General features: G+C 38.6%; 1 protein-coding gene across 11 annotated transcripts in view; it reads right to left on the bottom strand.

Moving 5' to 3' along the window:
- qkia (QKI, KH domain containing, RNA binding a) overlaps positions 1-24,668 on the bottom strand; it is an 85,533-nt gene that overhangs the window by 21,947 nt on the left and 38,918 nt on the right. For all 11 annotated transcript variants that reach the window (XR_007957999.1, XM_052036409.1, XM_052036405.1 and 8 more), the window contains exons 3-4: positions 18,300-18,416; positions 12,317-12,460 (exon numbers count right to left, since the gene is read on the bottom strand). Coding sequence is in view for 10 of the 11 variants with exons in the window: in XM_052036409.1 (XP_051892369.1) it covers positions 12,317-12,460; positions 18,300-18,416 (261 nt within the window). In the remaining variant the exon portion in view is untranslated. The remainder of the gene's footprint in view (positions 1-12,316; positions 12,461-18,299; positions 18,417-24,668) is intronic.

The following is a 24,668-nucleotide window of genomic DNA, read 5'->3' on the forward strand; positions in this document are numbered from 1 at the left end:
CTAAAATCTACACAAGTGTGAGGGAGATGTTTCTGTAACTACTGCTGATAATAAAACCAGACAATGGAAGAAACCAGCACAAAAGCAATATTCCATTCTGGAAATCTGAAATAAAAATGAAAAATAGCAGTAAAACTCATCTGTGGAGAGAAACAGAGTTAGTTTCAGGTCAGTGACATTTCATCAAAAATAGAAGGAAGAGAATGACTTAAGATTCAAAAATAATGGAGTTGGAATAAAGAAAGATGGGAGGGTGTCACATCTATTGAATAACTACAGGGGAGGGGGGGGCAGAGGAGATGGGAGGACTCAGTGGACTACACATCACATAGGGAATGCTATCAAGTGGAAACATACAGGTGGCTCCAAAAATAGTGGAGAATGACCTCCTGAATGCAGAAGCTAACGGGGTTGACATTTAGAATGAGAATTCCTGGTTGTGTCTTGTGAAGCACAATGTTTATCAAACTGCAGACAAACACTGCTCTGTGAAAGACAGGTCTGTGCTGAAGACATGCCTGGAGCATCATGTGGTAGTGCAGCATGCTTGAGCACAGACCTCAGGAAGGCGAGCAATAACCTGAGAAATGTTAACCATCTTGGCACCAGCTAATACCCAGATCTGAAACTGGATGTGTGGAATTTCAGTTGGAATGCTTGTGCATTAAGTCATAGCCAGAAACAGTTGATGAGCAAAGATCTGCCTGTGAAGCAAATTTTGGGTGATCCCTGATAAAGAAGCCGAGCAAACAAGGTAAACAGAATTCTGAGAGAATAGAATCTTAAGAGGAATATTCCTGGAAAAGACATTTCAGTGAATTAAACGAGAATGGTGGAAATTTGAAATTAAAGCAAATGAAACATCTGTACAGTTTTCTTAAAACTCTCCTATAGTTCTTTCCTTTCTGCTTCTTTGAAGTTTGAGAGTGGTTTTATGACAAACATTTCCAATGAATCTCAAACTCCAACCACCTCTCCACATAAGCTGCTTCCCCGATAAGCATTTGTTTTAAGCTAACCAGCACCTAAGTATTTTGCTTCTGCATCCATCCATCAAGGTATAATAAAATGTTTTTGTGACTAATGCAATGGTAAAACAACTTGCACAAAACATCAAGGCAAAAACAATGGATACCATCACACCGGGCATAACGTTAGGACAATTAACCGAAGGCTGGTCACAGATAGACTATAAAGAGCATCTTAATGGACAGGCAGAGTTTATACAGTACAGTTAGAGATTCATTTCAGATTAAGTGAACATCAGCTTACAAGTTTCGATATTTTAAAATGCATTTATGATTTGTTTTGACAACGTGGTCAAAATTGAGCTGATGAACACCAATCCCAAATGCCACCTACATTTGGAAGAAATGCCATTTACTATTGTTACTTGTACCTTAAAACCTGCACCTCTCCCAAGCAGTGCCACTTCTGAACTGTGCATTACAGTAACCAAGAACCACATTGTGCCTTTATTTCTCCCAGTTGCAAATTTCAACATTCCTTTCCAAAGCCGAGTGGCTGCACATTATTGGGCGTGAGCACTCGATGCAATTCCAGTACTTTACTTAATTATCTAAGTCAAACTGGAGATCATCTTTGTTTCAGAATATTTTGAAACAATTGTTGTGCAGCCTATTGGTATACTCAGCAGTATGCACCTCAAGAGGTACTTTTTATTGCAAGTAAACTCTTCTGGATCCAATTATGCAGCACATTTCAACATTCCAGTTTTAAGAAGTGGTTTTTTATTATTTGGAAGAGCTAGCAAACACCTGGGGATTTTCCAGGCTCAATACACAAATCTAACATTCCACTAGTTGCTGTTCCCTCTTGCCAGAGCTGCTAACTTGCGGTCCAGGTGCAACTCCACAGGCACCAAATATAGTACTCTCTCAATCTACGTTGGTTCAGGAGAAAAATTTACCAAAAAATGTTCAACTAATGTTTCATGAGAACTGTTTCACTAACAGGAATTTGATTAACTTAAGATAGAAACACAAATGGGTAGCGAAGTACCTTAAGCAAAGACACCCCAACTTCACAACTATTAAGCCATATTCTAACCCAGGTTAATACTGTTAGTGACTGCATACTAATGTTCAAAGCTTCTAGTGTGGTGTAACAATACAAATATAAATGGGAATCTTCTGGGAAATGCTCCTGAAGACATAGGAAACTTTTTTTTTGAATGATCTAAAAGTGGCCATTATATAAAAAAAATCAGGAAAGCAATGTTGCATGATTACTCCAAAAGACATGTTCAGTATGACTTTTTGTTTTGTTCACTAATCAATACTATTAGGCTCCGAGGTTTTTATTGTGTTCATTTTGAAAAAAGTTAATTTTGATTAAAAGTTAAAGCTGGGTAGAAATTCCACATATCACAGGATTAAAATACTGCTTCAGACCATGTTTGGACACAATGGAAAGTGGCCAAATTGAAAATTGGCATGTATAGAAAGAATCTAGATACACCCAGTCATTATCCACCAGGGATAGGGGCTCAGATTTCATGGATAACAAATACCATTAAGGCTCCATTTACTTGATACACACCCCAAACAAAATATGCCCTATAATGTTCTAAAGGCATTAAAAACTTGGAGCCTGAAGGAAGTAATATAACTGAACAAAATACAAAAGTCAAAATAAACATACTTTTGGAGTAATCTTCAATGCTGCATCAGGCATGGCATTCAACCCATCTTCCACATATAATGGCTGCTTTCTCCCTTGGGCCAACAGCTGGTAGAGCTGCTGCTTCAAAGCTCCAGCGAACAGAGTTCAATCCTGATCATCGGCACAGTGTGGAGTTTGCACATTCTTCCCATCTGTGGGTTTCCTCTGGATGCTCTAGTTTCCTCACATTCCAAAGCCACAGGTTGGTAGGTCAACTGGCCACCATATATTATAACTATGTGGGTGAGGGGTATAACCTGACAAGAATGTGGGGAGAATATAACAAGTGAATGAGTGCTTGGTCTCACGCACTCAGCAGGCTGAAGGTCCCATTTCCATACCTTGAATGGGACTTGCAATTCTTCCGCTGGCTTCTGTTTCATAAAGACTCACTCATGGTCAAGTACATCTGCACACATTCCTGCTTTTGGAGTTTAAAATCTTTTTGGTGCAGCTCAAAGCCTCTGGGGAAAATTCAGGATGTGGTCCGAGGCCAACCACATAAATATGCAAATCCTTGAATAATAGGAACCAAATAAATTTGAGACAAGAGATTCTGCAGATACTGAAACCATAAATGCTGGAGAAACTCAGATCAGGCAGCATCTACGGAGGGAAATAAACATACGACATTTCGGGTCAAGACCCTTCAATCAGGACTGGAAAGGAAGAGGGTAGAAGCCAGAATAAAAAGGTTGGGGGCACGGGGGCACAAACTGGCAGGTGATAGGCAAGTACAGGTGGGGGGGGGGGGGGGTTAATGAAGGGAATGATGTGAGAAGCTGGGAGGCAATAGGTGGAAGAGGCAAAGGGCTGAAGGAATCCGATGGGAGAGGACAATGGACCATGGAATAAGAACATAGAACGCTACACAGCACAGTACAGGCCCTTCAGCCCACGATGTTCGTCTGAAATTAGATCCTGTTCTAATATCTAACTTTTCCCTCCCTCAGAGCCCTCCATTTTTCTATCATTCATGTGCCTAAGAGTCTCTTAAATGTCCATAATATATCTGCCCCCACCACCTCAGCCAGCAGTGCACTCCACACACCCACCACTCTGTAAAAACCTTACCCCTGACATCCCCCTTATACCTTCCTCCAATCACCTTAAGATTATGTCCCCTCGTGTTACCCATTTTCACCCCGGGAAAAAGTCTGACTGTCCAATTGATCTATGCCTCTTATCAGGGCAAGTAATGTTGCAGGCACGGTAGTGTAGCAGTTAGCGTAACGCTTTACAGTGCCAGCGGCCCGGGTTCGATTCCGGCCACTGTCTGTAAGGAGTTTGTACATTCTCCCCGTGTATGCGTGGGTTTCCTCTGGGTGCTCTGGTTTCTTCCCACATTCCAAAAGACGTACAGGTTAGGAAGTTGTGGGCATACTACGTTGGCAATGGAAGCATGGTGACACTTGCGTAGTGTTCTGAGGGCAGCCCGCAAAAGATGCATTTCACTGTGTTTCGATGTACATGTGACTAATAAAGATATCTTATCTTGTGCATCTTTATCAAGTCATCCCTCATCTTCCTTCACTCCAAAGAGAAAAGCCCTAGCTCACTCAACCTATCCTCAGAAGGCATGCTCTCTAATCCATGCAGCATCCTGGTAAATCTCCTCTGCACCCTTTCTAAAGCGTCCACATCCTTCCAGTAATGAGGCGACCAGAACTGAACACAATATTGCAAGTGTTGTCTAACCAGAGTTTTATAGAGCTGCAACATTACCTGGTGGCTCTTGAACTCAATACCCCGACTAATGAAGGCCAACACACCATATGCCTTCTTAACAACCTGCGCGGCAACCTTGAGGGATCTATGGACGTGGACCCCAAGATCCCTCTGTTCCTCCACACTAAGAGTTCTGCCATTAACTTTGTGTTCTCTTCAAATTCGATCTTCCAAAGTGTATCATTTCAAATGTTTGCGCCTTGGCTATGTTACTCTACGGAAGGTATTGGGAATATCACGTCAGTTCGGACCAAGTAGATTTCAACTATAGCCCTCCCCCAGCCCCCCACGTAAAAAAAAAATTGCAGGTGCTGGAAATGTGGGAAAATAGACATGCTGGGAGACACTTAGGAGGTAGGACTGCATCAGATAAAAGAGCATCAGGGTTAACGTTTCAAATCTGCCAGTTATGACAAAGGACCTGAAAAGTTAACCATCTGTCTTTCCACAGATGCTGCCTGACAAGGTGTTTCAGCATTTTGTTTTTATTTCAGATTTTGACCATAATGTTAAGAGACAGCAAACCAGAACAGGCCCGTTCAAAGTACAAATTAAATAGGACTTCTTAATCTGATAATTATATAGATGCTTTATTTTATTTCAATCTGTGCTAGTCTATCAGAATCATATACCAGTCACCTACAGATTTTATCCATGATTATTGTAATGAAATGGACTAAAACAGAAGTTAAAAATGAAGTTAAAAATGCCAGGTACCGACTAAGTAGAAAATTGGCAAATCACCTATCTACTTTTGACTACAAAATTAATGCTTTAATTGGGCCAAACTTGCTTACTTTTCAATTTAATACAAGACTGACTTTGTTAGGCAGTTTATAGTAGCCTGCAGTATAGAAGGCCCTATACAAATGCAAGACCATTTTTCATTTATCAGCAAAAATGGATGGTGGAATGAAGTATTTTGTAACTATAATCCAAGACTATTATAAAATTAACTTGTCGTGCAGAGTATTTAGATCAGCTAACAATTGCATATTTTTATTAATATTTTGGATCACTGGTTACAAAAATCTAACAGGACTTAAAAGTACTGTAATAAAATGTGAAACTGTATGTTTAAAATCTCTTGGGTTTCCACATGCAGTAATTCAATTCATTGAATTTGGAATGAATACCATAGAATTAAAAGTTTTAAACTCAAACCTTCATTTCAAAAAGGGTCATGATAACATTACTGTTCATCTCACAGGGTTATACATAATTGCTGTTCCCAAACAATATTTCAAGACAGTCACTTATGCCTTTTCAATCTCCTTCCACAATGTTAGCTGCAACCTTCATATTTTTAGTCTCATTATTTAGATTAATTGTACAAAGTCGCTACCTTGTAGCATTAGCCAATTCATAACCACCTTCCACAGTCTGAGATTGGACCAAAGCCAGAACTTCAATATTCAGCAGTATGTGAAAAACACACCAAATATCAACTTTGAGCACCTTCGAGTAGAGTCAGAGTACTACAGCACAGAAACAGGTCCTTCAGCCCATCTAGTCCACGCCAACCTGACCTTCTGCCTAGTCCCATCAACCTGCACACAGACCATATCCCTCCAAACCCCTCCCATCCACGTACCTATCCAAACCTCTCTTAAATGTTACAATTGAACCCACATCCACAATAGCAGCTTATTCCACACTCGCACCACCGAGTGAAGTTCCCCCTCAGATTCCCCTTGTATATTTCACCTTTCACCCTAACCCATGTCCTCTAGTTCTAGTCTCACTCAACCTTGGGGGGGGGGGGGAGCCTGTATGCATTCATCTTATCTATGCCCCTCAATCTTTTATGCTTCTAATATCTCCCCTCATTCTCCTGCGCTCCAGGGAATAAAGTCCTAACCTATTCAACCTTTCCTTATAACTCAGGTCCTCAAATTCCAACATCCTTGTAAATTTTCTCTGCATTCTTTCAAGCTTATTAATATCTTTCTTGTAGGTAGGTGACCAGAACTGCACACAATATTCCAAATTTGGCCTCGCAAACATCTTGTACAACTACAACATAACATCCCAACTCCTGTACTAAATGCCCTGATTTATGAAGGCTAAAGAGCCAAAAGCTCTCTTTACGACCCTATCTACCTGTGACGCCACTTTCAGGGAACTATGGATCTGTATTCCCAGGTCCCTTTGTTCTACTGCACACCTCAGAGCCCTACCATTCACTGTGCAAGTCTTACCCTGGTTTGTCCTCCCAAAGTGCAACACCTCCCACTTCTCTGCATTAAATTCCATCTGCCATTTTTCAGACCATTTTCTAACTGGTCAAAATCACACTGCAAGCTTTGATAGCCTTTCTCACTGTCCACTATGCCCCCAATCTTGGCGTCATCCACAAAATTTGCTGATCCAGTTTACCACATCATCACCCAAATCATTAATATAGATAAACAACAGACCTAGCACCGATCCCTGTGGCACATCACTAGTCACAGGCCTCCAGTTAGAGGGACAGCCATCTCCAACCACTCTACCTCCTCCCACTAAGCCAATGTTTTACTGTTGATATTTCAATTGTTGGTGTGTGGATGGTGCCTATTAAATTTGTCTTTTCTAATATTAGTGGCAAATGCCATTTACCAGCAGTAATCCACTGTAATGAATAATTTTATCAAGTGGCTGTTAACTAGTATGTGGAAGAAATGACATGGAAGAATTTACTTTTGCTACACAGAAGGTGGGTGCCTGATGGCAGAATGAGATAGTGTACCTTCATTCTCTGCTAGATGGATCGAATCCAAAGGTAAATCCATTTCAACACTTGGAAATTTCAATACGTAGAAAAATGTAGTGCTTTAGTAAAAACAATATCAAAAAGAAAATCTGTACCAATCTTTCAGCTTCTGGACCTGCTTCAGACAAATCAAAGCACTGCAGAGCATAAGATCAGTTCATTCCTCCTAGCTGAAGGATAAGTACAATCAAAAATATTTTGCAGAAGCTAGTGTGTACCAAGTTAGCAAAATATCAAGCAGTTAAAGAGCATCAGACAAAAATACAAAAGGGCTAGATTGCAGGCAGTCCAATGTGCTTTGAACTGAGACTTAGTTTTCTAGTGCACAGTATTAGCCGAAAAGCAAAAAGTGGGACTTAATCTTGTGTATAATGAAAACGAAACTTGGTTTACTTTAATATGAAACTGTCAAAAAAATTACAGCAAGGATAATGAAGCAAAAGCCTGAGAAAAGTTCAATGAACATTCGTAAAAATCTTAGGTGCATAGTGTTCATTATTTGTTACTTTCTGCTTTAAAAAAGTTCAATACATAACTGAATTTTCATTTTAAGAACATTTTGGTAAAACAAATGCATACACAGTGCAACAGCCACCGTCACTGACTAGCACCCATCAATATACAACCTTTGTTCCCTCCCTCCCCGGAGGGGAGCAATGATGATTCCTTTGGAATCTATAGCCCAGTTATTAGTTTACCTGTTGAGATTACACAAGGCTATAATGGTTCCATCTGCACAGGAATCACAGAGAACACAATCAAGTTTGAATTCTGTGCCCCAAATCTGAACACAAGCAATTATGATGATGACGACATGATAACTATCTTGGCTGCAATACCTTCGTTGTGCCCAGAGGGGACAGAGGTGATTAACTAAGATTGAGGAAATAACAGCCTCATGCAGATGTTGACAAAAGATACGGTAGGGATTAGCTACAAAAATCAAAATTTTCCTCGAGTCATTCTTCACTAGCAGGGAACACAAATATAAAATGGCCAAATGAAAAACTGGAAGGTTTTCAATACTCATGTAACAGTTTTCAACAAAACCTGACATTGTGCATTGGGGAAAAAAAAACTCAAGTTGGTACTCATACACTTCATGCTCTTTCTGGATCAGGTGAAATGGGATGTTTCATCTAAAAATGGTCTAAAAACCCTCTAGAAATGAAGTGGCAATGAGCATTAATAGTGCTTTGATCATACATGGGCAAGCATGTGAAATGTCACAAATACAGTCTCTCCCAGTTCAATTAGACAGCATCACTTGCAATAGATTGTGCAGTCTCAAATAATAGTCTTAAAACTTGCAATATGAACTTTGCAAATCTAATTTTAACAACTATATCACAACGAGAGCTAATTACAAGCATGGCAATTGCAGCAATGAGCAATCAGAAAGCAGTCGGTGTCTAGGAATGATCCTTTTGCTGAATTGTCTCGCAATATCTCCAAATTTATTCAGCACTTGCTAACTGCTCCAATTCACATTGCTCATTAGTACTGCACTCTTCCAAGCTACTCAAGACAACTGTCAAACTCTTGAGAACGAGCACTATTTCGCATTTAAATCCTCTGAGCTTTTAAAGTTCTCATTTCTTGTAAGGATTGTAAATTCTAACAAAAATCTATTAGATTTCAGGAGTGGCAATCATTCCAGTTAACCAACCACCCACCCTCAGAGTTCTCATTGTCCTCTACCCTCAAATTTCACAAGGCTTAATTGGAGTTATAGGCTTTGGTTATCAAAACCTTTTCATATACATACTTCTGTCCCTTCTTAAAAGGAATTCATTCCTTCAATACTGGGCAAGATCAGAGGTGGCTTATGCCAACTACAGACTGCCCGTCATCATTTCTTTGCTTCTTCACTCACTGGGGCAGTAGGCAGTTCTCAAATCAAATTTCCTAGAAGACTTGAGTACCATATGTATACAAATAACAAGAAACTTAACCACTATATTTTCATCTCCATTTTGGGATTTACTTCAATCAAACAAGAACCACACTATCACCATTCACCCCTTTCGATTCGCTACTTGCAACTATGCAATCAAAAAGGAACCAAAAATTGTCAAGTTCTTCTACAGTGTACAAAACACTGAAGTGAAACAAATAGTGGCAACCTTTTGGCACTAATTTTTCCCAAGGACTTAAAATTCATTATGAAAATATTCCAAGTCAGAACCTACAAATCATTATCCCCATTACCAGTCAACAAGTGTATTGAAACTGTCCAGCAAGATAAATGCAGGAGATTTTGACACATCATTTGGGCACCAGAGACAGACATCACTTATGAAATATCTGAAAGTCAGAAATGAATCAACCAAAGTAGATGCATCTTAATTAAGTACATCAACTTTGCTGGACACTCAAATAATTTGATGCAACCACCAGCCAAACACTAAATTAAAACCAAAATCTATAAGAATATTCACAGCCAAATCACGTCAATAGATGTTTAAGCTTAAGCTAAACTTAAAACTAAAACTAAAGTTAGCCAAACTTAAGCTAAATTTATTGAAAATAAATTATAAATTGCATTTTAGGAGCTGCATCCCATCAGAGAAAGCATGTGATTAAATTGCTAATACACAATGCTGAGAATTAAAATGTTAGTTGAATTTTAGATATAATTTAATAAGAAAGCCTCAAAAATTTCCAGTAAACCATTTATAGAAGGCAGACTACAAAGGCAGTCTGAAAGAGCACATTTTTAGTTTCATACTTCTATCAGTAACAGAATGAGCCAGAAGTCAATATTACATAAATTCAAACCTCGAAATCATTCGCAAGTTTTGATCAAGAATGAGGAAATTTATAAAATGGCCTACTGTTTGGTATGGTCTTCCTAACAAAAATTCAAGTGATAAATTAACATCCCCCTTGTATGCAGGTCAAATAATAAGCATTAATTCCAATGGTAAACCATAGATCATCAAGACTATTTACACATTAGTTTAACATAAAATTCAGGAAATCAAGCTCAAATTGACATCACAGGCACTAATCCACTGCGTCAGCCATTGGAAGGTTTGTTTTTACTATGTGGAGGGCAGAAGAACTCCATAAAATATTGATTTCAACTGACATTACACTCCATCATTCTCAACAACCTGCAACCTTGAGAGTCCTTTTCACAATGTTAACCGAAGAACAGCTAATACACACACCTGGTATCACTTAAAAATGATGAGCATATTAACTTGCTGAGAGGAAAAAAAATCTGAGCATGCTGCAGGACAGGCACATGAATACCATTAAGTATTAATGTTCAGCTCAGAAGCAGACCATTGCAGAGTACTGATACAAACCAAAATAAAAAGCTTATGAATGGAGTTGCATTTAATTGTAGTGAAAAATTCAATAAATAATTTCATGCTGTTGAATACAGATAGGTATTTTACTCATTGATGTGAGGTGTTAATGCAACCCTGCCTAATTTAAGGAAAAAATTCAGGTAGCACTTTAGTTCAGTTTTCTATTGGCATGCTGAAGTCCCTTAAGAAATTCTAGTTTCCCCACTCCCTATTTATGTTGCTCATTTACATTTACACTACCTTTAAGCCCGACCTGCTTTCGGTAAGTTCATGCACTTCAAGACTGCTTTTCTGACCAATCCTCATAACCCACAAATCTCATTTATCCAAAAATCTATCGATCTCAGTCTTGAGTTTAGTCAACAAAGGTGCATCTACAACCTTCAGAGATTGAAAATTCCAAAGATTTACGATGCCCAATTTAATTAGCCTCAAAGATTTCAAACACTAAACCAGGTTTTGGTTACCAATTTCCAATCTTTCAAAGGAGAGTTTTGAGTATTCAACATTGCGATTTGGAAATGGAATAAAATTAAACTTTGAGGCTTCTGTATGCAAGAATATTGGGAGTAAATTGGTTGCAGCTGTGGCTTTTTGCTCATTGAACTTAAGGGATATCAAAAAAAGATCTTAATGCCTACATACAGAACATTTTCCCAGCATCAACAAGCCAAGGGTCAGGAGTTCAAGTGAAAACACTCACTCCTCATTATCCACAAGGGATACGGTTTGGACTTCCTGCAGATAATAAAGAAATTATACACCACTAGTGCCCTCTCCCATGTACCCCAATAAAAATATTTGCCTTTAAAATGGTACAAAAGCATCAACATACATTAATAAACATTAAAAATGTTTAAATACCCAGAGAAAAAAAGTCTGTTAACAATACAGTATCAAAAATGCAAACATTTTAGTAATCTGATGTGCTACAGAGGGGAGATGCGACATTCAAACCCTGGCAGGAGGGCAGAGGGAGAGGGGCTAGCAACAAGATGGCAGCAAGGAGGCACAGGATTAAGATTCTTCCACTTGCTTTGCCAGTAGACCCATGCAGGGAAGAATACATTTACACATGTGCCTGCTCTTTGAGGCTTCCAAATCTGGTTGGTGCAGCTCAGAACTTTATAAATGTCATTCAAGATGGGGTTGGGATCTGTGGATAGCAAATCAGCAGTTAACAGAAAGGACCAAGCACATTCCTCACTGGCTTCAGTAAAGCTCAAAATTCACAATAAATCAACTTGATTGGCACATCATTTACCATCCTAAATATTCCAGATAAGCTAGGTTGTAGTTCAAGTCTTGCTGTATATGGGCACAGGCTGCCGTTGATTAAGTCACTTAAGATGTCTGATCAGACATCCAAGCATAACTAAAGCTAACTGATGTAACACTCAGTAGATGAAGCAATGCTAGGAGAACACAAGTCCACCTAACATCTAGCACACCAAATTGCCAATTGGTTTAAGTATCCATACAAAAAATGCTAGAACACAACTGCATGGGTCCAGAGTTAAAGCAAAGTAAGTGTCTCAAAATTCTTGTACAATGTTTTAGACTTGAAAAACAAATCAGCAATTCACTCATTCCCATTTAAAGTGCTTCCTGATTTCTAAAGCAGAAGAGTTTAAGATACCCATCATTACCATTTGGATGCAACTTGACAACCAAATGTACTACAGCAATAGCAATAATGCAGAATCCAGAAACTAATATATTGTATTATTTATACCCTTCATACAGCATGCGCAAGCCAATTACATTTTTAATCCAAGAAATGCAACCTCTGATAATCATCAGCAGAAACAGCTAAGAAACTTACTGCAGGCACCAGAAGTTTCTTAACTTCTTCTACAGCTCTTCGTAACTTCAGTTCTGCTCTGTCTTGAGTATCTTCAACAGTTATTAATACGTGGAGCTCTTCATTCAGGTGCTCCCAGTTGGGTTTGCCTCTGTTCTGTTCTTCCTGCAAAGACAAGAAAACAATTATAAGGAACGTACAGCAGAGAAATAATATTGGATCCAACTGGAGTTTGTGCCCACGCAAGCCTCTTCCACTGATGGACTTCATTTGACTCTGCCCCCACCTCTAATCCCTTCCGAGGTACACAATAAAGGCTCTCTATCATTAAGCTTTTATTCCGAATCCATCAGCCAGAAAAACCGAAGGAAGCAAATTACAGGCAGAACATTAAGGGAATACACAGCATTCATGTAGCACTTTAACCAGCACAAAGTCACAGATAAAGCATTTTTAAAAAAATGCAATCAGCTTTGAATTGATTCCTAGCCAATTATCCACAACAAACATCTTGATGTAATTTAATAAAAGAGCACTCCAGGGATTTTACGAAGTTATCCCAAATGCCTGGAATCCCTTCCATTTGATCACCAAGCTAAAACCAAATTGTAAGATTTCACTGCTTCTCATGTCAAAAGTACATCAATGAAGTTACCTGGTTACAAACACAGCCCTCCACCAGTAGGTAAAGAAGCAAGAACGTTCAAAGTTTCTCAGGTTTTCCTTTACTTGCAACAGCCAAACACCACATTCTGCTCCAACAAGACTAAGCTGCTATTATTTAAAAATTCAAATTCCAAAAACCATCCCACCATGGAAAGAAAGGAAGTACATTTAAAAACTACGTACAGCACTCCAGAATTGTAGCAACACAACAGGGAGCCTATTCCATTCACTGCTACACAAAGGCAAATTGCAAACCCACATCTCAACTAGGATGCTCTTGCTTCAGGAAATCAGCACAAGATAGGCTTCTTTCAGGATGTTCTTTTCCTTTCATTGAATAGCCTGATCTTTCACCATAGTTACCCAACTGCTAAGATTTTCTACAATTCTAAAGTTCGGAATGCAGCATACAAGAGGTAGTTTCCTCCCAGAGATTGGCTATACAAGGTGCACTATTTCCTGTAAAAACACACGCTAGTTTTAAAGGGGATCATTTCGGATTACTGTTTTAAATAAAGCAATAATCAATACCTCGTGTAACTGCAAACATCCACAGATACAGCAAGAAAAACATGCAAAGTGCTCAAACTCAAAGGAATATTAGGAGGAGAAGGAGATTTACATGTGGGCAAAAACAAACAAAACAGACCAAATATATCAACTCCCAAATGTCACTTCAAATTCTTACTGGAATGTAAATACCACAAATCAAATTAACAGCCAGTTCAATAATACTACATTTGAGGACATGGCATAGAAGCTCATATTTTGTTCCCCTACATTTGTTACTCCTTTTGCTCTAGTCTCTTATTTAACTTTTCCACATCACCCACCACCACCAGCTTTATGCTGATGAATAGGGGGAAAAGAGTTGAAAGCAAACTGAAGGTATTCAGGCAAAATCTAATTGAAAAATTAAGATTTACACCTTTAATTTCCATAAATGCGTGGCATCATCTGAAGTAATTCACCGAACAAATTGATATCTGGGGTTCTGCCGTACCAAACCTCAAAGCTGGAGAGTGTGTGACAAAAAAAAAAATCACCTAAACAAAATTGTTTTTAAAAAAAAATCTCTCCCATCTTGTGGCTATGCAGGACTGAAAGCCAGAATCATTTAGCCACTCCATGGTTTAATAGAATGCACATTTACCAACTGTGGATGCTCCACAGCTGTCCCAAACTATTCAAGTGCAGCAACATGGTAAATTGAATCTTAAACTCCTTACACAAGCTAACAAATCTCAAAATTACACCACTTGCATACTTACTGAGCAACCCAGCACTTCAATTTTATATTTTTTTTGCTAGTTCATTGACAAAAGCTAAACAAGTTTTTAGGCACAGACATGTTGCAATTAATTCTGTAGCCATTATGCTGCTTACTTGCAGGAGGGAGAGTAAATGAAACAAAAATGGGTAAAGAATGAAATTTACTTTTAGGAAGTAACGGAACCTCAATTACAATGTGTTTTGGTGAAAGAAATTAGTTTCCAGCAATAGGAAAATATTTCATCTCCATGGATTTGACCCCAGATTTGAAACAAAAATTGAATTTAGCACCCTAAAGTCTGCTCAGAACCACAGTTTATAACAAAATTTCAAGTATAGAGTTGGCAGTAGAGGCAATCAGTAATTGATGTTATGGGGCTAAAACTGAATATTGGAGGCGACAGGATGAAGATAAAGCAATTGGGTGCAACATGGTAGAGGAAACAGGATGTCAGTTGAAGTCAGAGCCAGAGGGATCAAGCTGTGTGGCTCCAAACTCTGTCGTGTAATGATCCACTGTTGCCCATACAAGGCAATAGAACTAAACATTGTACTTCTGAGCAATGTTGGAGAGGTACTTGTAAATGAAGGAACCAAGAACCCATGCGTACCTCAGATATAACTGCATATGCAGAGAAAAAGTCATTAGAAGTGATACAAAAGATGAAACGGGGAGACATGAAGAAATCAACCACAGCCTTATTGTGCTCCATTTTAAGGTGCCTTTAAAAGGATGGAAAAGCTGAGGAAACATTACCCAGTTAATTAGCTCGGCTTTTTGCTTTAGTACCTATTCATTCTCTTACAGAACGAGAACAATTCATGAATTACAGTTCAATTATTCAAAAAAATCAAAATCGCAAAATGTCACAGCTGGTGTGCATACAAGCTAAAAATGTTTAAAATGAATGTTGACTGCACTAGAGCCCATTACCAAATCAAGGTTTTAAGCAAAAGAAAATGCAAGGATAAATGTAATATATTGTACCTAGTTCCCTGTATCACTTTTTATTAAAAGGATGCATCTTTGGAAAAATACAAAAGATATGTATTAGAATGGATTCAGGGACCAATTACAGATATAAAACAGGGTTTTGGCTGTTCTACATCTAGAGATTTTTTAAACTATTAAATTTCACGAAGAGTTAAGATAAATAAACTATTTCTAATGGAGAGGGCAGTTTGACGTGACTGATAATACATTACAGGGAATAAATGGATTTTGTTTTAAAAAGAGGGAATATGCTGTTTAAAAGATAATTGAATCAATGTCAGATGAAATCAGTGATACAGGAATTGAGGCTAACTGGATTGATTTAAAATTAACTACCTGGATTCAATGGGCCAAATAGCTTCTTTTTGTGCAATAGTATTCAATAATTCAATGAGATGTATGCAAGCTGCATGGTATTTACCTAGGCTTAATGAGGGAACCAGGTTAAGGTGACATGAGCATTTAAGATTTTACATTTCAAGTAGATTACCTTTATTCCACTAAGTAACTGCATTTCTTTCAAAGTGAACTCCTAACAAACATTACTATCATATGGTTAAAACCTCCCTGAGATGTAAAGTCAAAAGTATACCATTATGGTTCTACTCTGAAAATAGTTTCACCCAATGCCACATCACTAAACAAACTTAACATAACTACTTTCAGAAAGTACCTGGCTGGAAGGAATACTCAGCTCTAAAGGGATGTATACACCCCTGTGCTTTTTGAACAAAGGAGATTTAAGTTTGGTTTTCATATTTCATGCTCCTAAAGCCTGCAAGTGAGTTAATCCATTCTGTTAACTTCATCAATTTTAGACATGAATTGGTTAACTCTGCCAATTTGTTTTAAATCAACAATACAACATGCCTGAAAGTTCAGTCATGGTCATGAGACATAGAAACTGGACTTTTGGCCCTCAAGTCCATGCCAGTGATCAAGAACCCATGCATGCTAAGACTATACCAAGTCTCATATTCCCCTCAGTTCCCCACAGATTCTGCCCTTCACCTACACACTAGGGGTGGACAGTTCACCCACAAACCTTTGACAGGTGGGAGGGAAATACAACATCCAGAGCAAAACTGCAGTTACAGGGAGAACAGACTTCAGACGAACGGTCAGGATTGAATCTGGGTCACTGGAGCCGAGGCAGCAGCTTCACGAGCTGTGCCACACTGCAGTGATTGAAAACCAAATGTGGTTCCTTATGACTTCCAAAATTCAAGTTAAGATTTCAGACAACACTGATTTAATCCATTAGCTCACAGTAAGCAGATATGTCATTTGATCAGCTGCTTCATCAGCTGTTTTAATCAACTATCCCTAGCTGCAACCAATTCTTCACCATTCCCATCTATGGGGGTTCTATATCAGCTTGATTGCATCTACTACAATAAAAAAAAATCAACCAATGGGAATGAAATACATCCAAGTTCAAATCTAGATTATTTTTTAATTACTCAAACAGTACATAGCAGAGCTACTGATTATTACTGCCTTAACTGATTGATCATCAGCCAATTTAAATTCACTATTAAATATGCACCAAGTATTTATTGCACGCGAGGGTAACAATAAAAAGCCACTTCAAATGTTACACGAGCAAAATCAATCTGGAACCAATGAGACTAGATCACGTACTTGGGGATGGGGAAAGAAAACTTAGCAACTAAGGTTCTTAACACTTAGATTTCATCTTCAATCCATACTTTTATAGATGGGCTAAATGTGCTAGGATGAGAAACAAGGCACAATAGTTCAGCCAAGAATTATACATGTCTGGCATTATTCTCTGGTCTGAATAATGAAAAAAAATAGGCAGGGATGCCCAAAAGGCATCCAATGAGCTATGCTGTTTTACCTCTCTAATGAAGCTCTTGTATGTAGCTGCAGGACTGGTAGTGGCCAGTAATTCTGTCAGTTAAGTAAACTTAACTATGGCCATTCTATTTTCTACAATATTTTCTCCCCCACCACCAATACTGCTGTTTCTTGATTGCTACTTGCAGCATCTGAAAGATTAGTCATGGAATGAGAAATAAAACAAAATGGTTTCTTTGGAAGAGGTCTCTTAACATTAAAAAAAGATGTACCAAACTGCTAACTGATCCTACTACAGTACTTCACTTGCCAGAAATTCTTTTGTACTTAGGCTGTGAATGGTGCCAAATTAATGCAAGGCTTTTTCTGCATGTTTATACATCAGTTCAGCCTTCTAGCATGGAAATGATGTAAATGAGCAAAATCAATCTAGAATCACTTGAGATTAGATAATTTAGAGACAGGGTCCCACCCATCCCACTTAAAGTAGGTCCTGCAACAGCAAAATCTGACAATTAGTCAATAATCTTTGGACCTACAGGAAAAGTATTGTTCCAAACAAAAAACTGCCCATTTAAGGAAATAGTATTTTATATAAATGTATTCCCTTATTGATGGCATGCTGCCAAGGCCAGCATTTATGACTCATTGGCCATTGTCCTAAAACTAAATTATTTTATGGCCCATTTCAAACTGCTGTGTTAAAATTTGAACACACATCAGTATATTAGCCCAGATCTAATTCAACTTTGATTAGTAAAAGGTGGATGCAATCCCCAGAGGAAATATGGCTATAAATTAATTTGGACCTTTAAAAGTCATTAAGATGGACACAAAAAACTGCTGGATGGTGTGTTTGTCCAATATTTCTTTAAAAATTTTAAAAAGCACAGTTTCAAGAATATCAAGAGTGAATAGTCATCCCTTGTCTTTTTTTGTTTTAAAAAAAAGAGCATTTCGCAGGTACACTTCTTCCAGAGCTTGTTACACTTAAATAGTTACTGATTACTTGAAATTCATAAATTAGATGCATGCATTTCAACCACCCCCTTCCCAAAAAAAACGACATACAGATTTGCAAAACACAAGCTTCCTTGAGATTCAAAGCTGCAGGAAAATAATTCTTCACCATAATCCTGGGATTACAATGGCCTATTGTAATTTTACCAGCAGACAAACTCCTTGACCATCAAAAACTTGATGTCATCCACAGAATGTTAACCACTCTGGCAGGGTCTTTCATCTTACCTTCTTTTTATCCCGCATTGAACTTTTCCCTCTCACCATGATCTTGCAACCAGTCTCCGCTTCCAGTTGTTTTGCAGTGAGCCCTCTTGGGCCAAGGATTCTGCCAACAAAGTTAAACTGAAAAAAGAAAGGGAACATGTCAGAATCCAATCAAGTTAACTGCTACAGTACTGCACACTTCAGACAAATATACAGTACTTTTCAGTTTAGGTATCCTGGCAAGACACTAAATTCTTGTATCTTGTAAACAAGTAATCATTTGCCAAAAGCACTTATCACTGCTTTATCTATGTTTATGTATTTGACTTTCAATTCACAGAATTTTCTAAGTCTATGGAATCCCTACTCATAAAAAGCTTCCATATTTTTCTATAAGTGGTAGGAAAACAAAACAAAATGGAGTTAATAACCTACACACTAAACGTTCAATTTTCAAATAAGACAACTAGTTGGTTTCAAAAAAAATCAGTGAGTTGGCCCATGACTGAAAGGAAGTATTCTAATTCTATTTATGGGGTTAAGAATGGTTTTCCATGGTTAATTTTGATAGAGTTTGGGAAACATAGCTGATGATAACCGAAGTGACAGGTAGAGACACAGCATGCAAAGAGTATGCCTCCAATTAGAGTCAGCAGGAAAAAGGATGAAGTTCCAAAACCAAAAGGCTTAATCTGAAATACAAACATTTGTAACTAGATAGGCAAATCAATGGCACAAAGCAAATTAAATGGACAATCTAGTTTTAGATTGTCACAAAATAAAAATGTTGGTGAGTTTGGGGGCGGAGGAAGGGAGGGGTTAGCCTTCTAGTAAAAAGGATAGAATGAAGCAGTCCAGTGAAGATTTTAGCCCAGGAAAAACCCAGTACTGGAGTCAGGTTGAATGATGCTAAGTGCAACTAAGGGCAGAAAACACTGGTGAAAGCTGACTGCAAGCTTCCAAACAGCAGGGCAGAGTACACGACCAGGAAATTTGAGGGTACATATAACATGGGTGATTATGCAGATAGACCTGTGCAAACCAAATAAGCAATGATAATGTAGTGAATCAATTGTAAGAAATGGTCAGTACTTTGAGGAACCAAATACACAATACTAGATGTAGTACTGCAATATTAGCTACCAGATTAAGGGGCCATAATTTCCCTTGTTTAAAGTACGAGGCATGAGTTGGCTGTGGAAGATCAGAAAACAACATTAAATTGTATCATCTTTTGCTTAGGCAGTCCTTTGGAATCAAGAACGACTCGCTTCCACTCTGGTTTTGCAGGTTGAGGTGACTAACGAGGCCAGTGTGGGAACTGCAGGCCCTTTTGTAGATAGGGCAGGCAGTACCTGGTGGGGTGGGCAATATATAAAGAAGCAAAGGACTGCCCATGCTGGAATGTCCAGATGTAAAAAAACACTATGATGCTGGAAGAATTCAGCAGGCCAGGCAGCATCTGTGGAGAAAAGCAGGCAGTCAACATTTTGGGTCAGGACCTTTCAGGAAGAAGCTGTGTACTCCTTCCACTGCTCATGCAGGCCTTCTGTATTCTCCTGATGCAAGACCTCAAGTTTCTCAATACTGTCCCAAATGCTTCCTCTCCAATTTGAACAGTCAACGGTCAGGAGATGGGGATTTTGCACTAAGATAAGAAATTTGTTCACCTAGAGGGTAGTAAATACTTGGAATTCTCTATCCCCAGATTTCTGCAGAAGCTTAATCCTCAAATATGGGAGACAGTTAGATAGATTTTGGGTATCAACAGATGTCAGAATGCATGAAGCACCAAACTGCCTACTCCTGCTTCTGTTTATGTTAAGTGCTTAGAATTTTTGACGTCTACAGGAGAGAGCATGAAAGCGAGATAAACAAGGGTGTGTGACTGGGAAGGAGATGAAGCATGTACCCACAGAGGGAGACCAAGGAGGGAGTTCTGAAGGGGCCACATTCCCCCATGCAAACTCATACCAAATAAGTCATGTATGAATTCTAACTCAAAGGAGAAGGATGGACAGCAGAATGATGATTAAATGAGACTGGATTCTCTAGTGGTACACAACCCTCTAACAAAAGCTATTAATCCTAATTATACTATTAAGGCTAATGCAGCAAATAATGTTAACACATGGAATAATTGTGTTAACAACCAATGTTTAGGAGCTTTTTTTGCAGCTTTTAACTAGCTAAAATATTCCATTGAACAAGCAGAAGGAATTTGCAGATTGGAATATTCAAATCTTTTACTTCAAACATTAAGAAATTGATGTCTACTTTAAATTTTCAGGTTGGTGTCCTGGCTGGTGCAGACAGTTGTCTCTCCCAGTTTGCATTTCCACCCTCAACTTTAGTTTATTCTCATTGAAGGCAATTTCATAAGCAGACCCCATCTCCCACAAACCAATTATATCTCTTGACAAAAGAAATATTATACCCAAAATCACCCACTCTCTACATCAAAGTAGAGATTATAAGGATGCTTTGGTGACAATTCCAAACACTTCCCTGCCCCAAAGACCTTTGAAACAAATCAGACTGCAAAGCAGCATTTCTTATTAAATGCCATGTGAAAGAAAAATTAAGAGTGTACAATTATTAGGAACTGAAGTTTAGAACACAAGCGATGGCATTTCTCCTTGCACCCCACCCACAAACTGATGTTCAATTATGATCACAAATTCCTATTATGCAAATCAAGTGGTCCTTTAATTTGTATCTCCTGAATTAATACCTCAAAGCTGGTCTAACAGAGTGGGGATACTACCCGCCACATAAATGCTATCACATCATTCAGGCAGTTTTTTTGCAGGCCAGAAAAAATAATCGCAACCTAATTTGCACATTAGATTTCACAGAAAATGAGCCAGCTATTACTTTGTGTCCAAACACCACACCCATGCTTTTAAATACTGGTTTTGTTTCCAAGCTTACTCTTATCCAACTGTATTGCCCTTATTCTGGAGCAACAGATTTGAGATTCTACATTCATGTACAAATATGCAGAATTCTGCAGTCATGGAAATATTTACTGTATTCACAAGTAAATACCAGAATCAGGTTTATTATCACTGACTTATGACATGAAATTGGTTTGAGTCCAATTATATATTCACAATTTTGAAATTGAGCACTGGTTTGACAGTTTCAGCTTATAATCAATCTTCCACTCCACTAGACTTCACATTTCAATGATCATCCTGCATACTTTCCTCTCTGGCATCTTCCCTTTCAGCATTCCAAAGGGACTGTTCTCTCCACAATGCTTTGGCTCATACTTTCATTTCCAGCAATACTCAAAACCCTCTTCATGACACCTTCCTATGCAACCACAGAAATCCTTGCCCTCTTACATCCTCTTCCCTACCGTTCAGGGATTTGCGCACTCTGACAGACCTATAATTCCAATTTAGTACATTCGATGTTCATGATATCATCGCCAATACACTAAATAAACGACATGCACATTGGGTAACAGATTTACAGGACACTTCCATTCTGTCTCCAAGTGTGACCATATTCTAATACACTATCCCACTGCTGTCTCTGGCATTGGCCCTATGTGTGTCCAATGAAGAAATAAGCAAAGCTTGGGAACTTTTACTTCTGACTTGGCATATTAGTCTTCTGAACTCAAATCTAAGTCTCAATTCAGCCATACCAATCTCACATCAGAATTCCACAATTCAATTTTGCCCTCTAGCAATTTCAGATTGTACTCATCTGTTACTACAACACCTCCACAATCCCAAATCATTGAGTCATTCAAACATCTGCACTCCAAACACTTTTCTTAGTTCCGATGAAAGGTCATCATCCCAAAAATCAACTCCACACAGATGTCTCAGACCTACTGAACATCTCTAGCATTTTCCCTTTTATTTCCAGCATCTGCAGCATTGTTTTTAGATCAAAAGTATTGAATTGGCTTTTGAGATAAATGAAATACAGACAATCCCTTTATCAGTGACTAAAGTTAAGGTCACATTTAATATGTACTGGGATTCAGACTTAGAAGTGGCTGACAGTAATACACCTCTGAAAATAAGATATTAAGAACACTACAAAAATAAAGCTTTAGAACAATTTCAGACCAGAGTATGATTTAACAGCAAATATGTTGAGTGCAGCTAATACAAGTATTTGTTTGCTATTTATAAATTATGACCTACTTCAGATATCCACACTCAAAACACCTTCCACAAATGATGCTCCGTGTAATTGAAGCTGTATCTGCTTACAGTAGATGCACAAAACTAAACTACAAGATGCCTTTGAACATTTGCTATGCATTAAAATCCCAGGAATCTAATAAAATCAGATCAATTCAAAGGCATTTTCCCCATGTGCAGCTAAGCTATGGTGTCACTGATGCAATGCAGGATACAGCCAGTGTGACAATGACAGAATTTCCTACCAGTCTTCAGCTGAAGCCAACCTGGGTGTGGAATAAACCATAGTTCTAAACGATACCAGGTCTTCAGACTCCAAATACACTAACTGCTACACTACTGTATGTTGTGCAACACTTTACAGCACCAGCGACCCCGGTTCAAATCCGGCCACTGTCTGTAAGGAGTTTGTACGTTCTCCCCGTGTCTGTGTGGGCTTCCTCTGGGTGCTCTGGTTTCCTTCCACATTCCAAAGACATATGGGTTAGAAAGTTGTGGGCATGCTATTTGGTGCCGGAAGCGTGGCGACACTTGCGGGCTGCCCCCCAGAACACTACACTAAAAGATGTATTTCACTGTGCTTCGATGTACATGTGACTAATAAAGATATCTTAGCTACTTCCTATCCCTTCTCATCCTTTAAAATATTCTGAAATCTTAGGATAGGTGACCTTTGACAGAGTTTTGGAAAGTTCAGGAGCACATTCCAAAAGGGACAGCAGCTAGACAGCTCAAGACATACACTCCAAGTAGTGCATCCAAAAGAATTGGGTAATAAACAAGCTTGAATCACAGAAATGCACAGTTCATAATGTTTTAGTGCTGGGAGTTCAAGAGACTGGCATAACCATGAGGTCAGGATGGGGTGGATTTGAACAAAGGTCATGAGCATGTGCAGATCTAAGACAGGGCTCATGGATAATAGAGCTTAATGAATTGAAGTTAGACAGGATGCAATGTGAAAGACCAGCCATGAAAGGATCATCTGCTAATCCAGGGAGGTCTTCAACTTTTTCTTTAGATATTACAATTCAAGCAATCTGCATAAATTGCAAAAGGGCAAGATTATTTATTGCAAATTACATTCATTGGCATAAAGCACCTTTTTGAAACTTCTATTGTACACTTGCTGGTATCGCTATGAAAAAATAATACGCACATTTAGAGCAAGCAATCTAATCCAACAATAGATTTTGCATTCACCATAATGATCAACTTTTAATAGACAGTACATACGATATGCTGAGAGAGGCTCAGAAACAAGCATTTAAAACTTGCAAGTCAAAAGGCAAAGGCAGTCTAGACATCACCCACATGGAAGCTTCACCACACCCACTGCCACCCAGATTTTCACATCCATATCATTTTGCACATCATTGTGGTACTGCAACCTTCTCCACTTTTCAAACAAGTTGTAGATTTCAGGCTTCTACATTTGCCTTCCCAAAATACACTTTCTGGTATTTGTTCTTTTTAAAACCAAGTTCTCCTTTCCCCAGTGAGAAAACTTCTGAAAGAACAGAGTCAGAGGCATACAGTACAATGTATCTCAGCATATCAAAGTAAACCTGCAATTCTCTTTGAAAGTGCTTAGAAACATCCATTTTCTATTAATCTTTCCATAGTTACCACAAACCTATATGAAGTCTGCATACACACTTTGATGACCGTAACAGAGGATTACATTGTATGAGGATAACAAACAGCACTTTGCTGTTAGGTCAGCTCCATACATTTGCTGGCCAAACTGAGTGTTTGTATTTCATTTGCAACTAGCGAGGTGGTTGTACAATTTGCAAGTTCAAAGTTGAGCTCAAGTTGCCTTCAAGGGCCAGCTAATAATGTAGTGATTAATATTCTTCCAGATAAACTCTTAGATGTTCAAAGCAATTACAACTACCCTTAAATATGAAAGTGTTGTCTTGCTCTTCCATTTTTGTAGAGGGCATGAAACACTCCTAAAACTAGAAATCTATTGGCACATTTGTTCGTAAACTTGTTTGAGGGTTACTTAAATTTACAAGGGGATCTAGACCAACTTGGGGTGTGAGCCAGAGAATGGCAAATGGAAGTTAACTCAGACAAGTGTGAGGTGTTGCAAGCTAAACCAGGGAAGGACTTGCACAGTAAATGGTAGGGCCCTGGAAAGTGCTGTAGAACAGGAATCTAGGGGTACAGGTATATAGTTCCTTGAAAGCAGAGACACAGGTAGACAGGG

The sequence above is a fragment of the Pristis pectinata genome, chromosome 22, assembly GCF_009764475.1.
Source record: "Pristis pectinata isolate sPriPec2 chromosome 22, sPriPec2.1.pri, whole genome shotgun sequence".
Classification (NCBI taxonomy): domain Eukaryota; kingdom Metazoa; phylum Chordata; class Chondrichthyes; order Rhinopristiformes; family Pristidae; genus Pristis; species Pristis pectinata.